Source organism: Peromyscus californicus, unplaced genomic scaffold, assembly GCF_007827085.1.
Source record: "Peromyscus californicus insignis strain IS unplaced genomic scaffold, ASM782708v3 Scaffold_15__1_contigs__length_86483966, whole genome shotgun sequence".
Lineage (NCBI taxonomy): Eukaryota > Metazoa > Chordata > Mammalia > Rodentia > Cricetidae > Peromyscus > Peromyscus californicus.
The window spans coordinates 74,501,232-74,524,313 of record NW_026294447.1 but is presented as its reverse complement, the minus strand read 5'-3'; the positions used below and the strand labels follow the sequence as shown (position 1 = coordinate 74,524,313).

Genomic DNA, 23,082 nt, shown 5'->3' with positions numbered 1-23,082 from the left:
AGGAGTTTGGATCCCAGCACCGATGTAACAAGCCATGTGGCTCAGGCGCACCTGTAACCCTGGTTCCACAAAGGATGGAGATGAGGGTCACCGGAGCTTGCTGGCTTCCAACCTAGTTGAGAAAACCCAAGCCTTAGGTTCAGGGGGAGACCCTGCCTCAAAGGAATAGGTGGATAATGATAGAGGACACCTGACCTCCTCCTCTTCTGGCTTCCTCATGTGCACACAGGAGCACACACTGACAAACACACACACACACACACACACACACACACACACACACACACACACTTATACAGATACATATAAATAAATAAACAGATTGGGGAAAAAACATACTTCAGTGGAACTCAGGAGTGGGTGGCACACACCTGTGATTTTAGAACTCAAGGAGGCTGGGTCAGGAGGATAATGAGGTCAGGAGGAGGAGGAAGAGGAGGAGAAGGAGCTGATGAAGCAAGCCAACCCCAGAGTAAAGCTGATTCTTATGGGAAGCAGAGGCAAAAGCTGGAGACACCACTTGGATTCTGAATTAATCTAAGCCCACAGCTAAGAAATCTAAATTAATCCAAGAAGCTAAGCCTGTCTGTACATTCATTTATATTAGCCAATGAATAAACCTTTTTTTTTTCTATGCAGGGCTGAGGGTGATTCAAGTTGCCTTGTGCATTCTGGCAAGTGCTCTATCACTGAGCTATGTTCCAACGCTTTTTTTTTTTACTTTACCAGATTGTACTAGAAGGAGATTTCTTTACCTATAGAGTCCCTGCTGGTTCTGGCCCTCTCTCAGCTTTTCCATCTAACACATCAACCTGATCATGTTATTTTATTACACAATACCTTGCAGCATCTACTAATGTCCCTTTGGTAGAGTCCAGGCTTAGTAGCATACCCTAATTACAGCATACCCATGGCTATCTCCGCAGCTCATTTCTTCTGACCTTGATTCTTGTTTTGAGCATCACTCAGCTCCTTATACCTTATGTCCTTGCCCAGTGTGGTGGTGCCCACCTTTAATCACAGCACTTGGGAGGTACAGAGAGGGAGGTCTCTATGGGTTCCAGGCCAGCCAGGGCTATATAGAGAGTTCCAGGACATGCAGGGCTACATAGTGAGAGACCCTGTCTTAAAAACAACAAACTAACAAACCAACCCAAACAAATCTCAAGACCTTATACCCTGGCCAAGAGGGACATTGACAGGGAGTTTGTGAGGTTTAGTCACAAGTAGAACAGTAGAAGCCATGAGAGAGATGGCCATACTCTACCTAATCAGGATAGCCTAGATACCCAAGACCTAGTTCCAGAAGCTGGACCAGTTTTATCTGCTAGTGAGATCCAGGCCTCTGGCTGTCATGGTCTGAATTTATATGTTGGGAACTGAATCCCCAGTGCAATGGTACGGGAAGAAGTTACTGTATAAGGGCTCTTTCCTCATGAGTGGATTGATGCTAATTATAAAACGGCTTTTGATACAGAGGGAATACATCCCTCTTGCCCTTCCATCTGCTGTGGTGATACTTTGTGGTGAAAGGTGATACTTTATTCGTATGTTAACAAATAAAGTTGTCTGGAGATCAGAGGTCATAGCCATAAACAGAAGTCTGGTGGTGGTAGCCCACGCCCTTAATCTGATCACATGGCAGGCAGAGTCTCTGTGTGGTCAAGGACACAGCCAAGCATGGTGACACAAGCCTTTAATTCCAGTACCAACCATAGAGACCTGGAGGTCTGTATAGACAGACAGTGACGAGGGAGTGATGTGGCTGGGCTTAGAGCCAATGAGAAGGCAGAACAGGAAAGCAATAAGAACACAGGTTAGACAGGAAGAAGCTCTCCCTGTGGAAGCTACTGCTCATGCTAAGCTAAGGCCAGTCGTGGCTCTTGCTCTGATCTCTTCGGCTTTCACCCCTCTATTTGGCTCTGTGTTTTTTATTTAATAAGACTGTTTAGAAATTCATCTACAATCTGCCACTTTGAGTGGATGCAGAGGTCCCCCCTCCTTTCCAGAAAATACAGTATTTTGGGGTACCATCTGGGGAGCAGAAAGCAACCCTCAGCAAACACAGGCCCTGATCTCAAGATTCCAGATTCTCAGTCTTTCTGGATGTTGAGAATAAATATCTGCTCTTGTCTGCGGTATTGTTACAACACAGTTAGACTGAGGCACTGGCCTCTGCTGGACCCTATGCTTCTGCAGGGCTGTGCTTCTAACGGCTGTCTACTGGAATGCGGATTCTAATTGGTCTTAATAATAAAAACCCAGAGTCAGATATCAGGGTGAAAGCTGAAAGATCAGAGAAGCAGAACAGCCAGCCACTAGAAAGACTTCTTACCTCTAGGAATCCTCAGACCGATAGGGGCTGAGCTCTGTCTCCACCCCACCTTATTACTTCCTCTCTCCGCCCAGCCATATCATTTCCTGTTTCCTCCTCCCAAGTGCTGGGATTAAAGGTGTGTGCCTCCCAGGTACTGGGATCAAAGGCATGAGATCCCAAGTGCTGGGGTCCAAGGTGTGTGCCCCTACTGCCTGGCCTCTAGTGGCTCGCTCCGCACTCTGAGCTCCAGGCAAGCTTTAATTGATAGAGCACAAATAGAACATCACCACACTCTGTGACCTCAGCAAGTTTTCTATAGAACTTGACATGTTAGTGCTCCTCCAGGGGAGTGGCTAAGTTAATCACCTTACCCCAGTCATGGGCTGTGTGCCTGGTGTCTAGACTCTTCAGGGAGGAGGCTGTGTAATTTAGCACAGTGTCCAAAAAAGTCTGTGGTAAAGCGGCCCATTCCCTTTTCATTTTGTTCTACACAAAGCTATTTTCCTTATTCCCCCTGTTTCCTTTTAATTTTTTTTAAATTTTATGTGTATGAGTGTTTTGTCGACATATACGTGTGCATCATGTGCATGCAGTACCCCCAGAAGCCAGAAGAGGGAGGTAGATCCCCTGGAAATAGAGTATTAGACAATTGTGAGATACCATGTAGGTGCTTAGACTCGAACCCCAGTCTTCTGTAAAAGCAACAAAGGCTCTTCACCACTGAGCCGGCTCTCTAGGCCCTTATTTTTGTTTTTGAAGCACTCTCACTAGGTAGCCCACGCTGATCTGGTACATTCTATGTTGCTAAGGCTGGCTTTGAGCCTGTACCAATCTAGTCTCTGAGTGCTTGGATTGCTGATATGCTCCAGCCTGCCCAGCTTTAGGAAGCCATTTCTTCTGGAGTAAATGTAGCCCATGGGTGGATATTCTGATTTAGTAACAGGGGTAACTGCATGAAAATAAAGAAAAGAAAAGAAAAGAAAGAAAGAAAGAAAGAAAGAAAGAAAGAAAGAAAGAAAGAAAGAAAGAAAGAAAGAAAGAAAGAGAAAGACATGACCACTTCTAGGTATGGTGGAGGAGAAAGTTTATTTATTTATTTTTTTAAGATTTATTTATTATGTATACACTGTTCTGCCTGCATGTGTCCCTGCAGGCCAGAAGAGGGCACCAGATCTCATTACAGATGGTTGTGAGCCTCCATGTGGTTGCTGGGAATTGAACTCAGTGCACGTGGTCAGACTGAACTGGGCCATGGGAAGAGAAGGGGGAGGGGATGAAAGGGAAAAATCAGTAGCCCTCTTGAGAGATGCCCCCCCCCCATACACACAAAGGTATTTTGAAAACTTAATATTGGCTACGTTCTGCTTGCCCTGATCCTAGAAACCCTATGAGGGAAGAGTGATTTGGAGCTGGACCTGAGTTGGCAGGTCTGCAGTGGTCCTGCTAGGAATTAGGTAAGGCACGGGTGTTCTGAAGCTCCCTTCTTGATATCAAAGATGGCATTAATTCAGCAAGGAATCAGTTCGTAGTGTTGATTAGCATGGCGAGGGGAGGAGGTTGAGAGGGCAGCCCTGGAGGATGGCTTTGAGTAGGAGAACAGTTTACTGAGTACATTGCAAAGGGGTGGGGCTGGGCAGGAACCCGTACTGCCTGCAGCACAGGGAAATGGAGCTTGTGTTAAATGTAATTGGATATTTTTATTATACCTCCACTTAAAAATCAGCTTCAGTGAGAAACAGTTTACATACAATAAAATGTACCAGTTCGCATTGAGAATTTTGTAGCCGGGCGGGTGGTGGGTGGCGGCGGCGGCAGCGGCGGGGCAGCGGGCGGCAGCGCACGCCTTTTAATACCAGCACTCGGGAGGCAGAGGCAGGTGAATCTCTGTGAGTTCGAGGCCAGCCTGGTCTACAAAGTGAGTTCCAGGGAAAGGCACAAAGCTACACAGAGAAACCCTGTCTCGAAAAAACCAAAAAAAAAAAGAGAGAGAAAGAGAATTTTGTACATGCATAAACGTTTTGATCAAACTCACCCCTAATTCCTTCTCCCTCTACTCTCCAGTTCCTTCACCACCACTTTCCCCCCAACTTCATATTCTCTCTCTCCATATATATATGTATATATATACATACACATTTATACATACACACATACTCTTCTATATACAAACACATATATGTGCATGCATGATATCGGTTTTGCTCTCTCCCCTCCCCATTGGGTCCACTTGGTGCTGTCTGCCTGTGCCTGTATGTAAGGCCATCTACAGGAGCCTGTGAACCACTTCAGGGCCTGCTTCCCTGAAGAAAACTTCCTCCTTCAGCAGCCATCTCTCTCTCTCTCTCTCTCTCTCTCTCTCTCTCTCTCTCTCTCTCTCTCTCTCTCTCTCTCTCTCTCTCTCTCTCTCTCAGCTTTATTTTTTGTCTTATGTGCATTGGTGTTTTGCCTGCATGTATGAGAGTGCCAGATGCCCTGGAAATGGAGCTACAGACAGTTGTGAACTCCATGTGGGTGCTGAGAATTGAACCCAGGGCCACTGGAAGAGCAGTCCGTGCTCTTAAACTGCTGAGCCATCTTCAGCCCACCAATCACTTCTCAGCGAGGGGATTTTTTTTTCAGGGGTCGGGGGGTGGGGGAGGAGTTATTTAATCTGTTTTATTATAAGACAGTGTCTCACATATCCAGGCTGGTCTTGAACTTGCTATGTAGCTGAGAATGACCTTGAACTCCTGATCTTCCCGCTCTGTTTCCCAAGTGCTCGGAGTACAGAAGTGAACCCCCGTGGCTAGCTTTCTTGTCTGGTTCCTTTTCTCCCTCGATATGTCTCACTCTTTCTTTGGCTCTTCTTGCTCTGGATTTTGTTTCTGTTTCTGTTTTAGGGTGTTTGTTTGGTTGGTTGTTTGTTTTTTATAATTTTTAAGTCCCCTGAGTGGTTTTGCTTTTGAAAAGTTTCAGTTTTTTTATATTTTACTACAGAGAAGTTGGGGCCCTAGAAAAAAGGTGTCCAAGTTCTTTCAGCCACTCCCTGAGTGTCTCTTGGTCACAACACATAACCAGCACCGACTTTTGTCCCCTCCACGGCCTGCGTTAATTATTGTGACTGAAATGTGCTGAGTGTGGCAGGCCCATTGCTTAACAACCCTCTCAGGTGCTGCTGTATTGACCTACTTTTCATACAAGGAAATTGATTCTTAGGAAGGTCTAGAACTTTCCTCACGTCTTAGATCCACTCTTTAATGTCAGAGCTTACCATAGCAAGCAAGGATTGGACCTGAAATACCGGCACACCTATTTGATCCTTCCCCTGCTTTTAGCTTACTGGTTCAATGGCTTCCCTGGTGTGATTTAACCTTACTATGCTTTGGTCTTTATTAGTGATCCCTCATGCTGAATTCATCTGTCCCTTACAGGTCACACTGTTAGAACCCACAGACAAACATGTGCATAAACTCGCCAGCGACATGCAATGTTCTCATCTTGAAAGCGCTGTGAAGTTCAAAAACTGTATTTATTTAGTTTTATGTGACGTGTGTGTGATGGACACTAGAAAAGCAGGAAAGTACTCTTAACCTCTGAATCATTCCTCCAGCCCCACCATGTCCAGTTACTTCAAGTGTTTTTGTTTGTTTGTTTTTAAGATTTTAAAATTTACTCAGGAGGCAGAGGCAGGCGGATATCCTTGAGTTCGAGGCCAGCCTAGTATGGGGGGCAGGGGGGGGTGGGCACACTGAGGGAAGACAACAAAAAGATTTCTAAATTTTGTGTGTGTTTGGTGTTTTACCTCTGTTACACCCAGTCTGTTGTGTACCATGAGGAAGGAGAGAAACGACACTTATGGGTTCCAAAGATTTTAATAATTCACTACACTGATCGATCAGGGCTGCAGGACAAGGACTCAGCGTTGCTACATGACCGCACATGCGCCGTTCGGTAGCCAAGCAAGGGGCCTTACGTCCTACGTAATAGTGTGCTGCGTAATCACGTACTTTTGCATGCAGCATGATCACGCAATCTATGCACATGCATGGTGTAGCTACGTGAACCCATATGCGCATGGGAGGGGATCCATAAAATGCGGGTCACAGACTCCTCCCACCTCTTCTTCCTCTCTCTCCGTGCACAACCTTCCATAGGCCTAAAGCACATTCCCCTCTGTTCCTTCTCCTAATAAACTCTTACAGTGGGTTTTGTCCTACCTCGTGGCTTCTCTCACGGTAAACAGTGCCACTTAATGAATAACATTGCGCCACCACATAAAACTAACGCTTAGGAGACTTGTTTCTCCTGGTAGCCCGATTGGGGGGCAGAAGTGAGGTTTATAAGCACAGAAATCACAAATTGGTTGCCAAGTTACAGTTATAATTTTCACCCATCAGAAGTCAAAGGTTAGGGACTTTCTTTGTGTGCTCCATCATTGTCAACCAACACAAAATGGGAGCTTTTCAGTCCAACCAATCAGATTCATTTGTTCTTTCTGTTGTTAGGAGCAACCATAATGTTTTAAAGAACCAAGGGGCATAACAGACTAATTCTGTTGTTTAAGGAGGAGGTTGGTCAGCCCTAGGAAAGTTCTCAGCTCCCCTAGGGCTTGGGAACTTGAACTGTGTTTCACCCCTCAGGTAAAATGGAGTCTGAAGTCAAAATGGCAGCACTTAGGCCAAGGTGCTTTTGCATGCTTCCTTCGTGTCCCACATTCATGTAGTGCCCAGGGGGCACATGGTACAGATGACTGTTAGCCCCATGTGGGTGCTGGGACTCGACTAGGAATCCTGGGTCCTAAGTCCTCTGGAAGAGCAGCCGGTGCTCTTAACCACTGAGCCATGTCTCCAGCCCCTTCCGTAAGGATGTTGTATCCCCTTAACTCCTTGAGAAAATCTTTCGAACCACGGAGTCGGCTTCCCTTCAAGGCTCCACCACTTGCCAGCTCTGTGACTTGGAGCTTTGGTTTCAACTTTTCTTCAAGTAGAGACTATTAACTGATGTCAGCAAGTGTGTAAGGGCCAAGGAGGCTAATTCATCTAGCGCTTCAAGCACTATGCCGTGGTAAGATGAATGGCAGCTTTTAGGAAATAGGATGAGAGTTGTTAAGATGCCACTGGATTTTGCAATTAGGTTGAAGGTGAACTTTGAGACCTGTTTCCAGTTTCAGTGGGAAGGTGAGGAAGAGGTAGCAGGAGGTGAATGAGAGCTGGAGAAAGTAGCATTCGAGATGGTAAAGACCAGCAAACTGCTCTGATACATGGGAAAGAGTGTTGGGGCAGCTTCCTGGGTTAAGAGGAGGTTTATTATGCCAAGCTTTAAAATGGAAACTAGGGGTTGGGGATTTAGCTCAGTGGCAGAGCGCTTGCCTAGCAAGCGCAAGACCCTGGGTTCGGCCCTCAGCTCCGGGGGAAAAAAAAGAAAAAAATTATGATAATAAAATAAAATGGAGCCGGGCGGTGGTGGCCCACACCTTTAATCCCAGCACTCGGGAGGCAGAGCCAGGTGGATCTCTGTGAGTTCGAGGCCAGCCTGGTCTCCAGAGCGAGTTCCAGGAAAGGTGCAAAGCTACACAGAGAAACCCTGTCTCAAAAAACCAAAAATAAATAAATAAATAAATTAATTAATTAATTAATTAATTTAATTAAATGGAAACTAAGCATATTTGAAAGTTCCGATTAAAGTGGTTGTGGGCAGGATGGGCTGAAAATAGAAACAGTCAGGTGTGTGTCAAGAATCATAGCCTTAGCCAGGATTGGTAGTGCATGCTTGCAGGTCTCGGTACCTGGGAGGCAGAGGAGGGAGATTTAGAATGTCTAGAATGTGATCCTTTGCTGTGGGGCAAGTTTGAAGGGAGCCTGGGCTGTGTGAGAGCCTGTTTCAAACCCTAGGCCGGTGAGATGACTCATCGTGTAAAAACGCTTGCCCTGCAAGCCTGGCAGCCTGAGCCTGAAGTTTGATCCTGGAACCCACAGTGGAAGAAGAGAACTATCTATAAAGGTTGTCCTCTGATCTCCACACGTATGCTATGGCATCTGTGCGCTGTGTACACACACACACACACACACACACACACACACACACACACACACACAATTGTTTTAAAAATAACAGTAGAATACAAGTCTTAGAGCTGGGCTTGGTAGTATACACCTGTAATTCCAGCCTTTGAGAGGCTGAATCTGGAGGATTGTGAGTTTGAGGCTAGTTTTGGAAATTCTTTGTAAACAAACGAAGAAACCCCCTCACACTTTGGGAAGATATTAAGCTCTTTAAGGCAGCTGATCAGCAGCAAGATACACAATCATTTGAATATGGAGGGCAAAGGCAGCCTGTTTTCTTTTCTTTTTTTTTTTTTTCTTCAGTGAAGCAGGAAGCATCATGCTGGCTACTTTCCAACATGTCCTCTAACCACCCCACTTCCTACTTTTCCTGCCTGTGTTTTATCCTCCCATGTTGGACCAGAGTTGAACTATGTGAATGGTATATGGTAAAAGCTATGTGTTTGAAGTGAACTGTGTCCACACACACACACACACACACACACACACACACACACACACACGTATGCTGAAATCCTTATTAGCTTCCATGTTAGAAGCACGGTCTCTTAGGATGCTCCCTCTGGGGACAGCCAGCTGTCACATAGTGGAGATACTCAGGCAGCTTACAGAAAGGCCCACTCGGAAGAGAACTGACTGGCAGAGAATGGCCAGCAAAGAACCGAGATGAGGTGTGTGAATATTCTGAATGAGCTTTGAAGGAGATTTCTAGTTGAGAAATTGGATGAGACCACTTCAAGAACAGAACCACCTGAGTCAGTCCTGAACTCCTGATTCACAGGTGGAGGAGAGAAATAGTAGAGCAGCTGATGAGACAATAGTAGCCCAGGTGTGAACCGGACAAGGCAAGCTGAAGTCCTGAGAGACCTAATCAGGTGGCGGTTAACTTACACAGACCTGAGAGTTAGCGATTCCTGCATCTGGTTCTTTGGGGCAGGTAATCTGTATTTGGCATGTGTCCAAATGAGTCTTTTAAATGAGAGTAAGAAGTGGAACAGAAGGAGATGCTAAAACAAGAATTGAAATTGGCGTTGGCATGGCAGAGTAACTCGTTTGCCGGAGTATTTGCCTAGCATACCGGAAGCTCTGGGTCTGATTCCCAGCCCTGAATAAACCAAGTATGGTGACTTGTGCCTGTAATCCCAGCACTCAGGAAGTGGAGGCGGCAGGAGAATTGTACATTCAAGGACAGACTGGAGAGCTGGCTCTACCTTCAAAGGCTAGACTCACAACCAAAATGTCAAGAAATTCAAGGTCATCTTTGAACCAAGGTGTGCCACGCCAGCCTGGGATACCAGAGACCCTGCCCCTCATCATCAGTCAATCATCAATTGGTGTTGATTCCCGGCAAAAACTGACACCAAACACCATGCACAGCTCTGCAAAGACTTTTTAAGTTTTGACAACAATTTCTGAGTTAGTGGGAATTGCTGCTTTCTCTCCCTGCTTAATAAGGTATTTTCTTTTTTTTGTTTTGTGTTTTTGTTTGTTTGTCTTCAAGACAAGGTTTCTCCGTGTAAGCCTTGGCTGTCCTGGAACCCGCTCTGTAGACCAGGCTGGCCTCAAATTCACAGGCATCCACCTGCCTCTGCCTCCTGAATGATGGGATTATAGGCATGCACCACCACTATGCTAAACTTGGAAGATACTTTCGGCTCCCCGATGTTAAATTCTGTTCTCCCCGACCCGTGCCTGTCTATGTTTCTCTCGATGCAGATTCTGCGTTTTTCTCCTCCGGTTTTCAGTCCTTCTCTTCACACTGCTTATCTTAATTCTTGCCACCATCCAGGCATCTCTGGCCTTGGTGATAAGGACACTGAAAATTTGTCAGTGCCAGTTTCTTATTCAGATCCCTGGTGCCACTTAATGCACAGGAGGAGATCAGATCTTATGATGGTCCTGTTGCTGCTTTTGTGACCAGGGCCTAAGAAGAGAAGTCAGGAATAGGGATAGTTGGGCAGAAAGATTGTTTTCCACTTTCTTTTTTTTTTTTTAAATAATTTATTTAAGTTTATCTTATGTGCATTGGTGTGAAGATGTCAATCCCCTGGAATTGGAGTTATAGACAGTTGTGAACTGCCATGTGGGTGCTGGGAATTGAACTCTGGTCCTCTGGATGAGCAGCCAGTGCTTTTAGCCTCTGAGCCATCTCTACAGCCCCATTTTTTAAAAATACTTTTTGTTTTGTTTTTTGAGACAGGGTTTCTCTGTGTAGTTTTGGTGCCTGTCCTGGATCTCACTCTGTAGACCAGGCTGGCCTCGAACTCACAGAGATCCACCTGGCTCTGCCTCCCGAGTGCTGGGATTAAAGACGTGCGCCACCGCCGCCTGTTTCCCACTTTCAAACATGTTAGAACACCTCCGTGGGAGACAGGAGGTAGGAGACAGTTTGTAATGTATTTAACATGGTGCTTCTGCATAATGGCTTAAGGTGACAGCTGTCGGTGTCTGGAGGACTGGTGAGGAAGTACATGGGCACCCTGAATAGTGTTTTTTTTCCTGGTGTTAAAGTGGTTCCCTATGATTGTCCTAATCAGGCCTGAGTGAGGAGACAAGACAGAGCCAGACGATGAAGTTTAGACAGTTCACAGTTGAGTATAACAGTTCTCCAAGCCCTTACTAGCAAAATGGTGCTCCTCATCAGACCATGTAAATCAAAGTTTCTGCCAGTAGGGATCCAGGCAGCAGGATGCTATAACCACAGCACAGGTGACATCGTCTGAGAACTGCCTTGGCAGGTGGTTTGGTCACCGTGTGACCATTAGAGAGTACTTATGTTATGCCCAGATGGCAGGGACCCCCAAAACGAATCCCGTATGTAAAAGCAAAGAGCCTTTATTCAAACTCAAGCTTAGACACCCCCCCACCCCTTCCACCTCCACCCCCACCCCCCCACCCCCCCACCCCCTGTGTGTCTGATGCTGTAAGATCAGAGAGTGCCGAGCCCAGGCAGGGTGGGGGTTTTTTATAGTAGTAGAGGTTGAGGGTGAGGGGGATTTCCAGCGTTCAGGACCCTGATTGACTAGGGGAATCTTGGTAAAAGGGAAAGGGTGTGTGCTTGGGCCTAAAAGACACCTGGTGATATGGTTGGAACAGAACATCTGGAATGTCAGGTATTTCCCCTTAGATACTGGCCCTCACTGGGTGGGGTCAACTTATGGCTTTTCCTGGGGACTGGGTGGTATCTGCCAGTAAGCCTGTCATGGCAGCTGTGTGGTCAAGCTGTTTTGGCCCCCCCCCCCCACTTACACAAAGATGGAAGAACAGGTGTGTGGGCTGCTGCGTGTGACATGGTAGGCAGTTACACGGGGGGGGGGGGGGGGGGGGGGGGGGGGGGGGGGAGGCAGTTACTTTTTGCCCACTTGGCACAAACTAGAGCCATTTGGCAAGAGGGAGCCTCCACTGAGACGATGCCTCCATCTGATTAGGCTGTAGGCAAGTCTGTGGGGGTATTGTGTTTATTAATGGTTGATATGGGAGGGCCAAGCTCCACTGTAGTCAGAGGCACCCCTGGGCAGAAAGTTGTCTAAGAAAGGAGACTGAGTAAGGCCTGGAGACGAGCCAGTAAGCATCATTCCTCCATGGTCTCTGTCTGGTCAGTTCCTGCCCCGACTTCCTTTCCTGATGGACTGTCAGCTATAGGCTAAAACAAACACTTTCAAAGCTTCCCAAGGTTTTGGTTAGTATTTTATTACACTAATAGAAAGCAAACTAAGACGCACAGTAAAATATCTTCAACAAAGTAAGTAGAGGTACACTCTAAACCCACAACACTAAACACCTAGTCATTTACTTCCGGTGATCACGTACTATATACCGTACAGTACTGCATGTAATCTCTGACTGCCGGCAGGGCTGGCTTGTTTAGACCAGCATCGCCACAAACACCTGAGGAATGCATTGTGCAGAGACGCAGTCCCGGCTAGTACACCTCACTAGGCCATAGGAATTTTCAGCTTTGTTGTGTGATGTTTCCTGGGTCAAGAAATAGAAACATCTATTTACCTAAGCAAAAGGGCTCCAAGTGGACCGAAGAACAGAGCCCACTCAACTCCAGCTGGGTGAGCCAATGAGCTTGTTGGGGTTGCTTACGGGAGTATGCGTGATTCAAAGGCAGCTGCAACCAGAAAGCCTCCTCCCCGGTAATTATTTACATACAGCCTTGTGAGCATCCCTCATTCCTCCATTTAGGAAGTAAATAGGCCTGGTCCCCTGAGAGTCCCCTTGCAGGTGATCAAGAGCTGCTCTTATCCTAGATGGCAATGTCCAACCCAGAGAAAACAGCTTGATCATAACCAGAGAGGGCCACTCTCAAATACTGTGGTCTACAGTTGACAGAAATGAAACGTCTGGATCGTCTGACTCTGGTGCCTTGGGTATTTTAAATACTATGTAGGTATTTTTAATGAAAAAAATCAGCATTTAACAAGAGAAAGATAGGCGTGTAGGGGTGAATCTGAGTCAAAAACAGAACATTTTTCTCTTCCCTCCCCCCCTCCTTCATTCCTTCCTCTCTCCCCCCTCTTTCCTTCTTTTCTTTTCTTTCTTTTTTTCAGATGGTCTCACTATGTAGTTCTGGCTGACCCTGAACTCACTATGTAGAGCAGACTGGCCTCGAACTCAGGAATACTTGACACCTCTGTCTCAGAAGTGCTGGGACTAGAGGGGTGTGCTACCATGTCCAGCCATTTTCATTTTTGACACAGGGTCTCATTCATTTCGTTGGCCCAGCTGAACTCTAATGCTTGGCAATCCTCTTGCTTCAGTCTCTTGAGGTGTGGGGATTACACGCAAAACCCTGAACATTTAAAAATCCCAAAGGCATTATTTCAGGATAGTTATTCTTTTGAGACGTCATTTGGGCTGGAGAGATGGCTCAGTGGCTAGGAATATGTACTGTTCTTCCAGAGGGCCCAAGTTTGATTCCCTGCACCCACAATGGTGGCTCACAGCTGCCTGTAACTCCAGCCCCAGGTGATCCAGTGTCTCTGGCCTCCAAAACTGGAAGAAAGGAAACTTTCTATTGTTTTGTTTTGACACAGGTTCTCACTATGTAGCCTTGACTGGCCTGGAACTTTCTATGTAAACTAGGCTGTCTTCAAACTCAGAGAGACCTGCCTACCTCCAGACTGCTGGGATTAAAGGCATGTGACATCACACTCATCTTGCCTTTTTTTCCCTACTTCTGGGACTTTTAAGAATCTGGTGATATGTAGGAAACTGTAAAAAACAAAAAACAAACAAAAATAAAAAACAAAAAACCCACAAAAACCAAAAAAACAAAAAACAAAACAGAAATTAAACAGACTATCTGGTCAGAATGAATAGTTTCCTTAGGAATGTAATAGTGTGAGGTTAAGTGGAAAAACAGCAGACATTTGCCTGCACATGACCATGAATATATTGAAACAGAAATAATAGAAATGTACACAATTCTACAAAAACATTGTGATACCAAAATTATATGCAGGATGGCACATATCTTGACAGAACTGTGCTTATAGAAGAAAAATTAAATGCTTAGTAATGTTACTCCTTTCAAAGTTAGGAGTAGAGATTTAAAAATATTACATCTTTTTTTTTTCTTTTTAGATGTATTAACAGTGTATTGCATCACGGGGCAGTGGTGGCACATGCCTTTAATCCCAGCACTCAGGAGGCAGAGACAGGCAGACCTCTGAGATCGAGGCCAGCCTGGTCTACAGAGTGAATTTCGGGACAGCTAGGGCTACACAGAGAAATCCTGTCTCAGAAAAATAAACAAACAAAAAAAGTAACCCAGTCCTGAAAAATCAATGAAATTTAAAAGTCAGTATCCACAAGTTAAATTTGTTTCTAACACAGGGGCTTCTGTTCATTTATTTACTGTTTGGGGTTGCTGTCACTGTTCAATGGCAGGCCTGAATAATTGCAGCAGAGATCATGTGGTCCACAAAACTGAAACTATTTACTGTTTGGCCCTTTTCAGAAAATTATTTGACAAAGCCCTAAACATTAGACTCTTTAAGCTGCTCCATGAATGCTCTACCCAACTTGTCTTCTCAGAGTTGATTCCATCTTTACTTTTCAAAGATATTTACTTCAATTATAAAAAGAAAAATATTCAGGAGGGAAAATTATTGAAAAAACACTCCTAATCTTATCTTATCCCAATTTAGCCTCACCAAACTAATGTCTGGTTATATTTTGCTGTATTTTCCTATGATTTTCCTGGGTGCTTAATGTTTTTCCCAGTACAAATGCAATAATACATTGTTTTGTTTTCAGAGACAGGGTTTCTTATCTTTTTGTTTTCCTGTGTGGAGGACTGAATCCCGGGGCCTCTTACATGCTAGGCAAGTGCTCTACTACTGAACTACACCCCAGCACAATAAGGCTTTTTTGGTTGTTTTTTGTTTTTCCCTCAGATAGAGTTTCTCTGTGTAGCCCTAGATGTCCTGATTAGGCTGGTCTTGGACTCAAGAGATCTGCCTGTCTCTGCCTCCCTTATGCTGGGATCAAAGATGTGCCCCACCATGTCCAGGGACTGGGGCTGTAATTTAAGGGTAGAACTGATGTTTAGCATGTGCGAGACCCTGCGTTTGAGTCTTTGCACCGCCCGGAAATAATGTGATTTTCACATATCAACACAGTTTCTCTCTCCTCCCCCCTCTTCCTCCTCTTCTTTGGTGCTGCTGTTGGCAGGAACTCATTATGTAGTCACAAAGAACCTCCTGCCTGTCTCCCCAGTGCTGGGATTGAAAGCACGCTTATTCACCATGCCTAGCCACAGTAAGCTTTCTTATCAACTCCTTACAGCTTCAAGGAGTGTGTGACCCAATTTCTGGGAAGAGGGAGGCGGCTAGCAGATCTGTGATGTGTGGATAATAACCCTCCTCTTGATCTGTGACCTCTGCATCTTTTTTCCTCTAGTAAAGATATGTTATTTGCTTGGATGTCTTTGGAAAGGATGCCCAGCCAGGCGCCTATACAATGACTTGGGGGAGAAAAATGTTTATACAAACACAGGTCTATACCGGGTGGTGGTGGCACACACATTTTTTTTTCAAGACAGGGTTTCTCTGTGTAGCTTTGGCACCTTTCCTGGATCTCCCTCTGTAGACCAGGCTGGCCTTGAACTCACAGAGATCCTCCTGCCTCTGCCTCCTGAGTGCTGGGATTAAAGGCATGCGCCACCAACGCCCAGCAGTGGCACACATCTTTAATTCCAGCATTCAGAGGTAGAGGCAGGTGTATCTCTGTGAGTTCGAGGCCAGCCTGGTCTACAGAGTTCCAGGACAGGCTCCAAAACTTACACAGAGAAACCCTGTCTTGGGAATAAAAAACAAAAACAAAACAACAACAACAACAACAAATGCAGGTTATAAATAGTTGTCCCCCCTCCCCCAGGCATTTCTGGAATGATACACATATGTTCTTTAGTGTGTGTTGTACATGCACGTGTATGCCTTTTAGCTTGTGTGGGGGGCAGAGGTTAAGCTTATGTATCTTTCTCAATCACTCTCCATCTTACATGGGCAAGGTCTTTCACTTGATCTCAGAACTTGTTGATTCTGCTAGTCCAACTAGCCAGCTTGCTTCATGGACGAATGCTGAGGTTACAGGTGGGCTGCCATGTTGGACTGACAAGCAGGTGATGGGATTTGAACTCCTATCCTGATTGCACAGCATCCCTCTTCACTACTAAGCCCTCTCTAGTAAGCTTTTAAATTTTTACTAATATATACCTTGTTTTAAATCCATCTTTAACTCTTCACACCATAGGTAACTATAAGTTTTTTATGGACCCACTGACGCTGTTTTTATTTGCATCGATAACTGAATAGACAAGCTTATCCCATGGGAATGAATCAAGGTCCCAAGTGCTCCTGAGGTCAGAGCTGGGGTTGCTCTTCTGCTTCCTGAGTTACTAATCATCTCCTTATAACCCTAGCTGACAATCTGTGACCCTGTTCTAGGTGCATCTTAAAATCGAGATGATGCTTTGGGTTACAGATAAAAACACTAAAGAAAAGTAGCCTTTTCACTACAATTGTCTTTTACTGCCCAAGTTTCTAGACCTCCCGACCTCACTGGGGTGGGGAAGGCAGGATGGAGTTAGGATGTGGAGGGCTTCACTCTGGAAACACATTCTCCGTTTCTGAATAACTGTTGACGTTTTACGTGTTACCTCACAGAAACCTGAACAGAAAGGACTGGACAACGGTCATTTTGGGTTGAAAAACAACTTGAAATTCTTTCCAGCAAGCCGAGAGTCCAAGAGGGGCACTATGACTTCACTATAGGAGCGTTTCTACCCACAGTCTCAATTTCACTATTTCATCATGTAAAATCCCTCCATTAACAGAACACAATTCCGCTCCTTAGACTTAGCCAAACAAAAGCCCCAGCACTCAAAGAGGAATTCACTTGAGCCTCAAGGAACACTCTTGCTAAGAACAATTTGCAGGTCTGGTAGGTCAGAACTCTAACACACTGAAGGCAGGGACGGGTGGACCGCAGTTGAGTTCACGGTTAGCCAGGGCTGCTTAATGAGACAGTGTGTAAATGAAATTTTTTTTTTTTTTTCTTTTCGAGACAGGGTTTCCCTGGGTAGCTTTTGGAGCCTGTCCTGGATCTTGCTCTGTAGCCCAGGCTGGCCTCGATCTCACAGAGATCCGCCTGCCTCTGCCTCCCGAGTGCTGGGATTAAAGGGGTGCGCCACCACTGCCTGGCATAAATGAATTTTTTAAAAGTGTATACAATTAAAACCAAACAAACCGGGTGTTCTTGTAAAGCCTGAGTTTCTTTTAACCTGGTAACCTTCGAGGTAGCTAGGAAAAGCTTTGGATACATCTTTTTGTATCCAAAGACGTATGACCGAGCGAACGCTGCCAACCATCGTCCCCCCGTCCCCCCCACAGACCACCGGCCGGAGTCGTCTCGGGGGGTTGGGGGTAGAGGGGGTGGGTCCTCGAAAGGAAACCCCGCCCCCTTGGGACTTCCGGCTCTGCGGAAACTTCCGTTCTTGGCTCCAACCGGGCGGCCCCCGAGCGTCTGGAGCCGCCCTGGAAGTGACGTCGGCACGTCCCTTCCATTTTGTGCAACGCCCGAGCTGCTAAGTGCGTCAGTTGTGGCGAGACGTAGACGAGTTGAGGTCGGGGTCTGTAGGGAGGCAGACAGCTCCGTCGCAGACTACGGACCTCCCCGGGTCTCAGCCGCCAAAGACCGTGTCCGGTAGGTGAGTGGCTCGCTTTGAGGGCAAGGCTTCTCGGATCGAGGCTTCTTCATGGCCGCTCGGGTCGCGAGTGGCCGGGGCTTCGCTCTTTGCGGAGGACGGCGTCTAGAGAGCGCAAGTTGATTGAGGTGGGCGCTGGGGCACCGTCTCCCTTTTGGTGTTGCTTGAGGGGGACACAAGGCGGAAGGGCGGGCGTGGGGGGGGGGGCGGGGGAGGGACGGCGTGAGTAGGGGGAAGCGGCGCGCTTCTCCCCGCCACCCTTGGGTGCTCTTATCCGGCCTCGTACGCCGCGAGCCGGCCTTGCCCCCGGGGCCGTCAGGGGTTACCTCCCGGCCGGCAGGCGCGGCGATCAGGGCCCGGGGGCTCGCCCCGGGGCCTGGGGAACCTGAGTTCGGCCGGCTCGCTCCTCCCCCGCCGCAGACTCGGCCGCCGCCATTTTGTGCAGCGAACGCGCCCGTGGCCCGACTGCGCAAGCTCGGCTGTGGCGTCGCGAGATTCCGGCTTGTGACGCTCGGGGAGGCCGCGACGCCCGCGCGCGCGCGGCCGGCCGCTATTGGACGAGGCCCGGCGGAGGGCGGGGCCGGCTTCGCCCGCAGTTCTCGGCGTTTCCTAACTGCGGCAGACGGGAGGGGGCCCGGGAGCCGGGGGACGGAGCGCGCCTGCGCAGTCTGGAAAGGCGGCCACCGGGCGTTGCGGTCGGCCGTGGTGTGGAACCTGGGAACAGAGAGAGGGTCGTTTGAAGAGTTGAGTTTCAATTTGAGTTTTGGCTGTGAGGGGCCCCGGCACTGTGGTTATAGTAGTTGGTAAACGTTTTTAGGCTCTGTATGTCTCGTTGCCCTGTGCGGTTCATTGATCTTGTCTCCATTGATTGACTTGTCTTAAACAGGAAACACTAGCCGGGCATCATGAGTGGCTGTCGAGTGTTCATCGGGAGACTAAATCCAGCAGCGAGGGAGAAAGATGTGGAAAGATTCTTCAAGGGTTATGGACGGATCAGAGATATTGATCTGAAAAGAGGTTTTGGGTTTGTGGTAAGTATTTCGAACTCTGTCAAGAAGTGGGTTGAGGATAGCCAGGGCTACACAGAGAAACCCTGCCTCGGAAAAACAAAACAAAACACCAAAAAAATAGGTAGACCCGGGTGGTGGTGGTGGTGGTGGTGGTGGTGGAGGTGGAGGTGCACACCTTTAATTCCAGCACTGGGAGGCAGAGCCAGGCGGATCTCGAGTTGAGGCCAGCCTGGGCTACAGAGGGAGATCCCGGACAGGCTCCAAAAATACACAGAGAAACCTTGTCTCAAAACCACACACACATACACATACACACACACAAAGCAGGTAGAGCATTTGTGATGAGCAATGATTTTAAGCTGATTGAGTTCATGTGTAAATTCTTTCCAGAAAAATGCAGCCTTGAGTCAGTGAGCTCTATTAAGAAAGGATTAAAAGTAATTGCTGGCTGGAACCTATTCCCAGTCACCCCTTGGTTAGGTTTATATGTATTTGAGTTTAAGGTATATTTCATTTAACACTTTTCATGATTTTAATGCTGTGTAGAATACATGTCCAAAAAAGCTCTTTACTGTAATGTCAATTTTAGGAATTTGAGGACCCAAGGGATGCAGATGATGCTGTTTATGAACTTGATGGAAAAGAACTTTGCAGTGAAAGGTAGGTAGGATCAGTTTACAGGTGGTTTATCCAGGATAATAGAGCAAACTGTGGAGTGTTTACGTGTGTGGTATAAGCATGTAATCAGCATTTTACATCTATCTCTTCATAGAGTTACAATTGAACATGCTCGTGCTCGGTCTCGAGGTGGGCGAGGAAGAGGACGGTATTCTGACCGTTTTAGTAGTCGAAGACCACGAAATGATAGACGGTATGTGGTGGGCAAATGGCCTCTGGTGTTTAGGATAGAGGAACCATTAGCAGCATATTATTCTGAGACATGTTAGTTCACATACTGAGAACCCAGACACTTGATAGAGGTGCTTGAATCACTGGTTGCTTCACCTCGGCAGTAAAATGCTTCATGGTACATAGCATCTGACACTGCTTATTTTCTTCCTCAGAAATGCTCCACCTGTAAGAACAGAAAATCGACTTATAGTTGAGAATTTATCCTCAAGAGTCAGCTGGCAGGTTTGTTGAAATACAATTTTGAGTTATTTTAATGTGGCATTTAAAATGTTAATGGGTAGTTAATATTTTATTAATATTAAAACTTTTATCTTAAATTAATGGATTTAATTGAACTATACTTTTATACTTTAATTAAATGTAACTGGGGGATGTTTCAGATTTTAATATTAGTGATCAAATGTAATTGTTTTGAGGTTATTTTTTTTCAATGTTTTTAAAAATCAATTTTAACCAAATATTAAACCCTTTATTTGCCAGCCTATCTGTGTCGTTGGCCTTATGACGAGGAGTGCCTGTGGGTTATCCTAATCGTTGTCTTGGTCACTCTTGGTTGGGCCTGGTTGACTTTGCCAGTCAGCTCCTACAGTGATCAGTTGGCCACCTCTAGATCTGTGTTTGCCGGTCTAGACGTAATCGGTGCACTTACTTGAAGTGCCGGGTTGCAGCGATCCCAGAACGTTGATAACGTGATCTGATCCCTAAGTTGAGAGCTGTCTTCCTGTAACGCTTCCGAATAAGAGGTCCTGGTCGAAAGAGTTGAAAGATACGCAATTAGTTGGTCGTTGGAATCCTGATCGCAGTAAAGTGGTCCTTGGTAACTGCACAAGAGTAAAACATGTCTGCATCGCCAGTAGTCTGCTAATAGGGAGGGCTGTGCGATTAAAGGCTTCCATCGATTGGGTAGTATCCTTCAAGTGGGTGGCGAAGAGCCAGTCGGGCCTATGTCATGAAGGTTTCTCCGACCGCTTAATGGTTTGCTGCTTGACTAGCCTAGGGAAATGTTAATAAAGGTAAAGTAAATTTTTTTAATGACATATGGGGCACAAAATAACTGGTGTCTTGTAAATGTTTTTTTTTTTAATATAAAACTACTTTAGTCTTTAAAATATGTACTGTTCCTTTTTGGTTTTTTTTTTTGTTGTTTGTTTTGTTTTTTTGTTTGTTTTTCCCCCCTTTTGTATTGAGCTCAGTTAAACTAATACTATAATGTTAAAAATTGGAATTTTCCTCTAGCATTTTGCTTAAAAGCAATATGCTATTTGCTTATTTCGTGCCCTGGCATAATTTTTGAACTCTGATAGAATACAAGTGTGGTATACGCCATGTTTGTACTTTATCTAACAACTTCTCTTTCAGTAGTCTTGTTTTTATACCATGTGGTTGTTTGTCTGTCACTTTGCCCTTTCTCTCCTTAACATAATTGTCTTGTGTTAAGGATCTCAAAGATTTCATGAGACAAGCTGGGGAAGTAACATTTGCGGATGCACATCGGCCTAAACTAAATGAAGGGTGAGTATGCACTGGAGTTGAGCCTTTTGCTTACTTTGGCAATTTCATTGTGGCATTGCTAAGATCCAAAATATTCATGTACATGCTTGATTGTGGTAGTTTTGCATTTGGCAGTTTTGGGGGACAGGTTTTATAACAAGGGATTGTTGATACTGCCATTTAGTAGGGATTTGGCATACTGCTGCACATTTGACAATACATAGGAAGACACCCCAGAAACAGTTGTCTGCCTCAGAACCGAGCTGTGCAGTGTATATCAGCAATAATGGGCAAGCAGGGAATGGACTTTGGTTGTCTTGATCTGTGTAGACAGTCTACAAGGCTGTTGGATACATAGGCTTTAAAGGAATTTTTTTTTCTCTCCCATTTTAGGGTAGTTGAGTTTGCCTCTTATGGTGACTTAAAGAATGCTATTGAAAAGCTTTCTGGAAAGGAAATTAATGGGAGAAAAATCAAATTAATTGAAGGAAGCAAAAGGCACAGGTATTCTTTATTAATATTTTTAAACCAAAAGTTTTACTTAACTGACATTTAGAGCTTTGTCATACAGCTTGATTGTCTTGTCTTCTCTCTTTCCTCCCCATTTTTCTTAGCAGGTCAAGAAGCAGGTCACGATCTCGGACCAGGAGTTCCTCTAGGTCCCGGAGCCGATCTCGTTCCCGTAGGAGCAAGTCTTACAGCCGCTCAAGGAGCAGGAGCCGGAGCCGGAGCAAGTCCCGTTCTGGTAGTAGATCTCCTGTGCCTGAGAAGAGCCAGAAACGTGGTTCTTCAAGTAGATCTAAGTCTCCAGCATCTGTGGATCGCCAGAGGTCCCGATCTCGGTCCAGGTCCAGATCAGTTGACAGTGGCAATTAAACTGTAAATAACTTGCCCTGGGGGCCTTTTTTTTAAAAAAACAAAACAAATTCCCAAACCATACTTGCTAAAAATTCTGGTAAGTATGTGCTTTTCTGTGGGGGTGGGTTTGGAGGGGGTTGGGCTGGATTTCTTTGTAGATGTGGACCACCAAGGGGATGTTGAAAACTAATTGTATTAAATGTCTTTTGATAAGCCTTCTGCTCACACTTTTGTGACTGTCTGAAGTATATAGTTTGTGTATATTGACAGAGCTCTTTTATAACTAAAGCATTTAATTTTTTGTACTAGAAAAACTTTTGAACATTTTAGTTCATTGTTCAGATATGTTAACTTGATTAGTTTAATTACTCAATTAAACTAATAGCTTTGGACACTTTAAAAGAGCTCTAATTTGCTTGTATATAAAGGCTTAATATGAGTTTTCCTTGTTAGGGTCAGGGTGTCTTCTCACCCATTAGCAGCTGTAGACAGACGTTAAAGCAGCTGTTTGTTATTGATAATAAAATATATCAAGTATTATACAACTGCTTTTGGTCTTTTTCTCTCAAGAAGTCCTGTATGGTTTATTGTTCTATCCCATTCGGTGTATCCTAAGTTAAAACTACACATGTAAAACCCTGAAGTAGTGTGGTATGGGCTTGCGAGTTTATTTTGCTGTTTGAAGTTAGTGAAAGAGGGGCTAAGTTGAAAACTAAGTTGAATGGCAGTTAACCTTATTTCTGTTCTTCCATGCTTTCCTATTGCCACCTGACTTGTATTGCCATCAGGTTACTTACCCTAAGAGCAGAAAGGGCAGTGCTTTGATAAACACTAAGATCCAGTGCAGATGTTGTCTTGGCTTCTTGACAGATGTAACACAGTTGGGATGGTTGGCCATAGTGTAATTTCTCAGTGATTGAGCTTTAAGGGATTTTCATGTGCTGGGCTTAGTTCTGAGAGACAAAACTATATGCATGTATTAGATTTTCGAGACAGGTTACTCTTATGTAGCCTTGGCTGTCCTGGAACTTGCTTTTTGTAGATCAGGCTAGCCTCTGTTTCCAATTACTGGAATTAGTCACCCATTCTCTAGCCCAGTTTTTTTTTTTGTTTTGTTTTGTTTTTGTTTTTGTTTTTCGAGACAGGGTTTCTCTGTAGCTTTGTGCCTTTCCTGGAACTCACTTGGTAGCCCAGGCTGGCCTCGAACTCACAGAGATCCGCCTGGCTCTGCCTCCC

The 23,082-nt window shown here is 45.6% G+C and overlaps 1 protein-coding gene across 5 annotated transcripts; it reads left to right on the top strand.

The window, feature by feature from the left end:
* The first annotated feature begins 17,432 nt into the window (after positions 1-17,432).
* Srsf5 (serine and arginine rich splicing factor 5) lies at positions 17,433-22,391 on the top strand. Of its 5 annotated transcripts, none has more exons than XM_052739429.1 (8): positions 17,434-17,574; positions 18,462-18,606; positions 19,175-19,245; positions 19,358-19,456; positions 19,650-19,719; positions 20,936-21,009; positions 21,382-21,492; positions 21,603-22,391. In XM_052739429.1, exons 2-8 carry the CDS (start codon positions 18,481-18,483, stop codon positions 21,862-21,864), a joined length of 813 nt encoding a protein of 270 aa, XP_052595389.1. In that variant the 5' UTR covers positions 17,434-17,574; positions 18,462-18,480; the 3' UTR covers positions 21,865-22,391. The 5 variants fall into 5 exon arrangements, with proteins under 5 accessions (XP_052595393.1, XP_052595389.1, XP_052595390.1 ...); XM_052739430.1 differs by having other exon boundaries at positions 17,434-17,578; XM_052739428.1 differs by having other exon boundaries at positions 17,435-17,703.
* Positions 22,392-23,082: the final 691 nt, after the last annotated feature.

Coding starts and splice junctions, on each gene's coding strand:
- Srsf5 (XM_052739429.1), top strand. CDS start 18,481: ATGAGTGGCTGTCGAGTGTTCATCGGGAGACTAAATCCAGCAGCGAGG. Junction 19,457..19,649: donor AGACCACGAAATGATAGACG/GTATGTGGTGGG, acceptor TTTCTTCCTCAG/AAATGCTCCACCTGTAAGAA. Junction 21,010..21,381: donor CGGCCTAAACTAAATGAAGG/GTGAGTATGCAC, acceptor CTCCCATTTTAG/GGTAGTTGAGTTTGCCTCTT.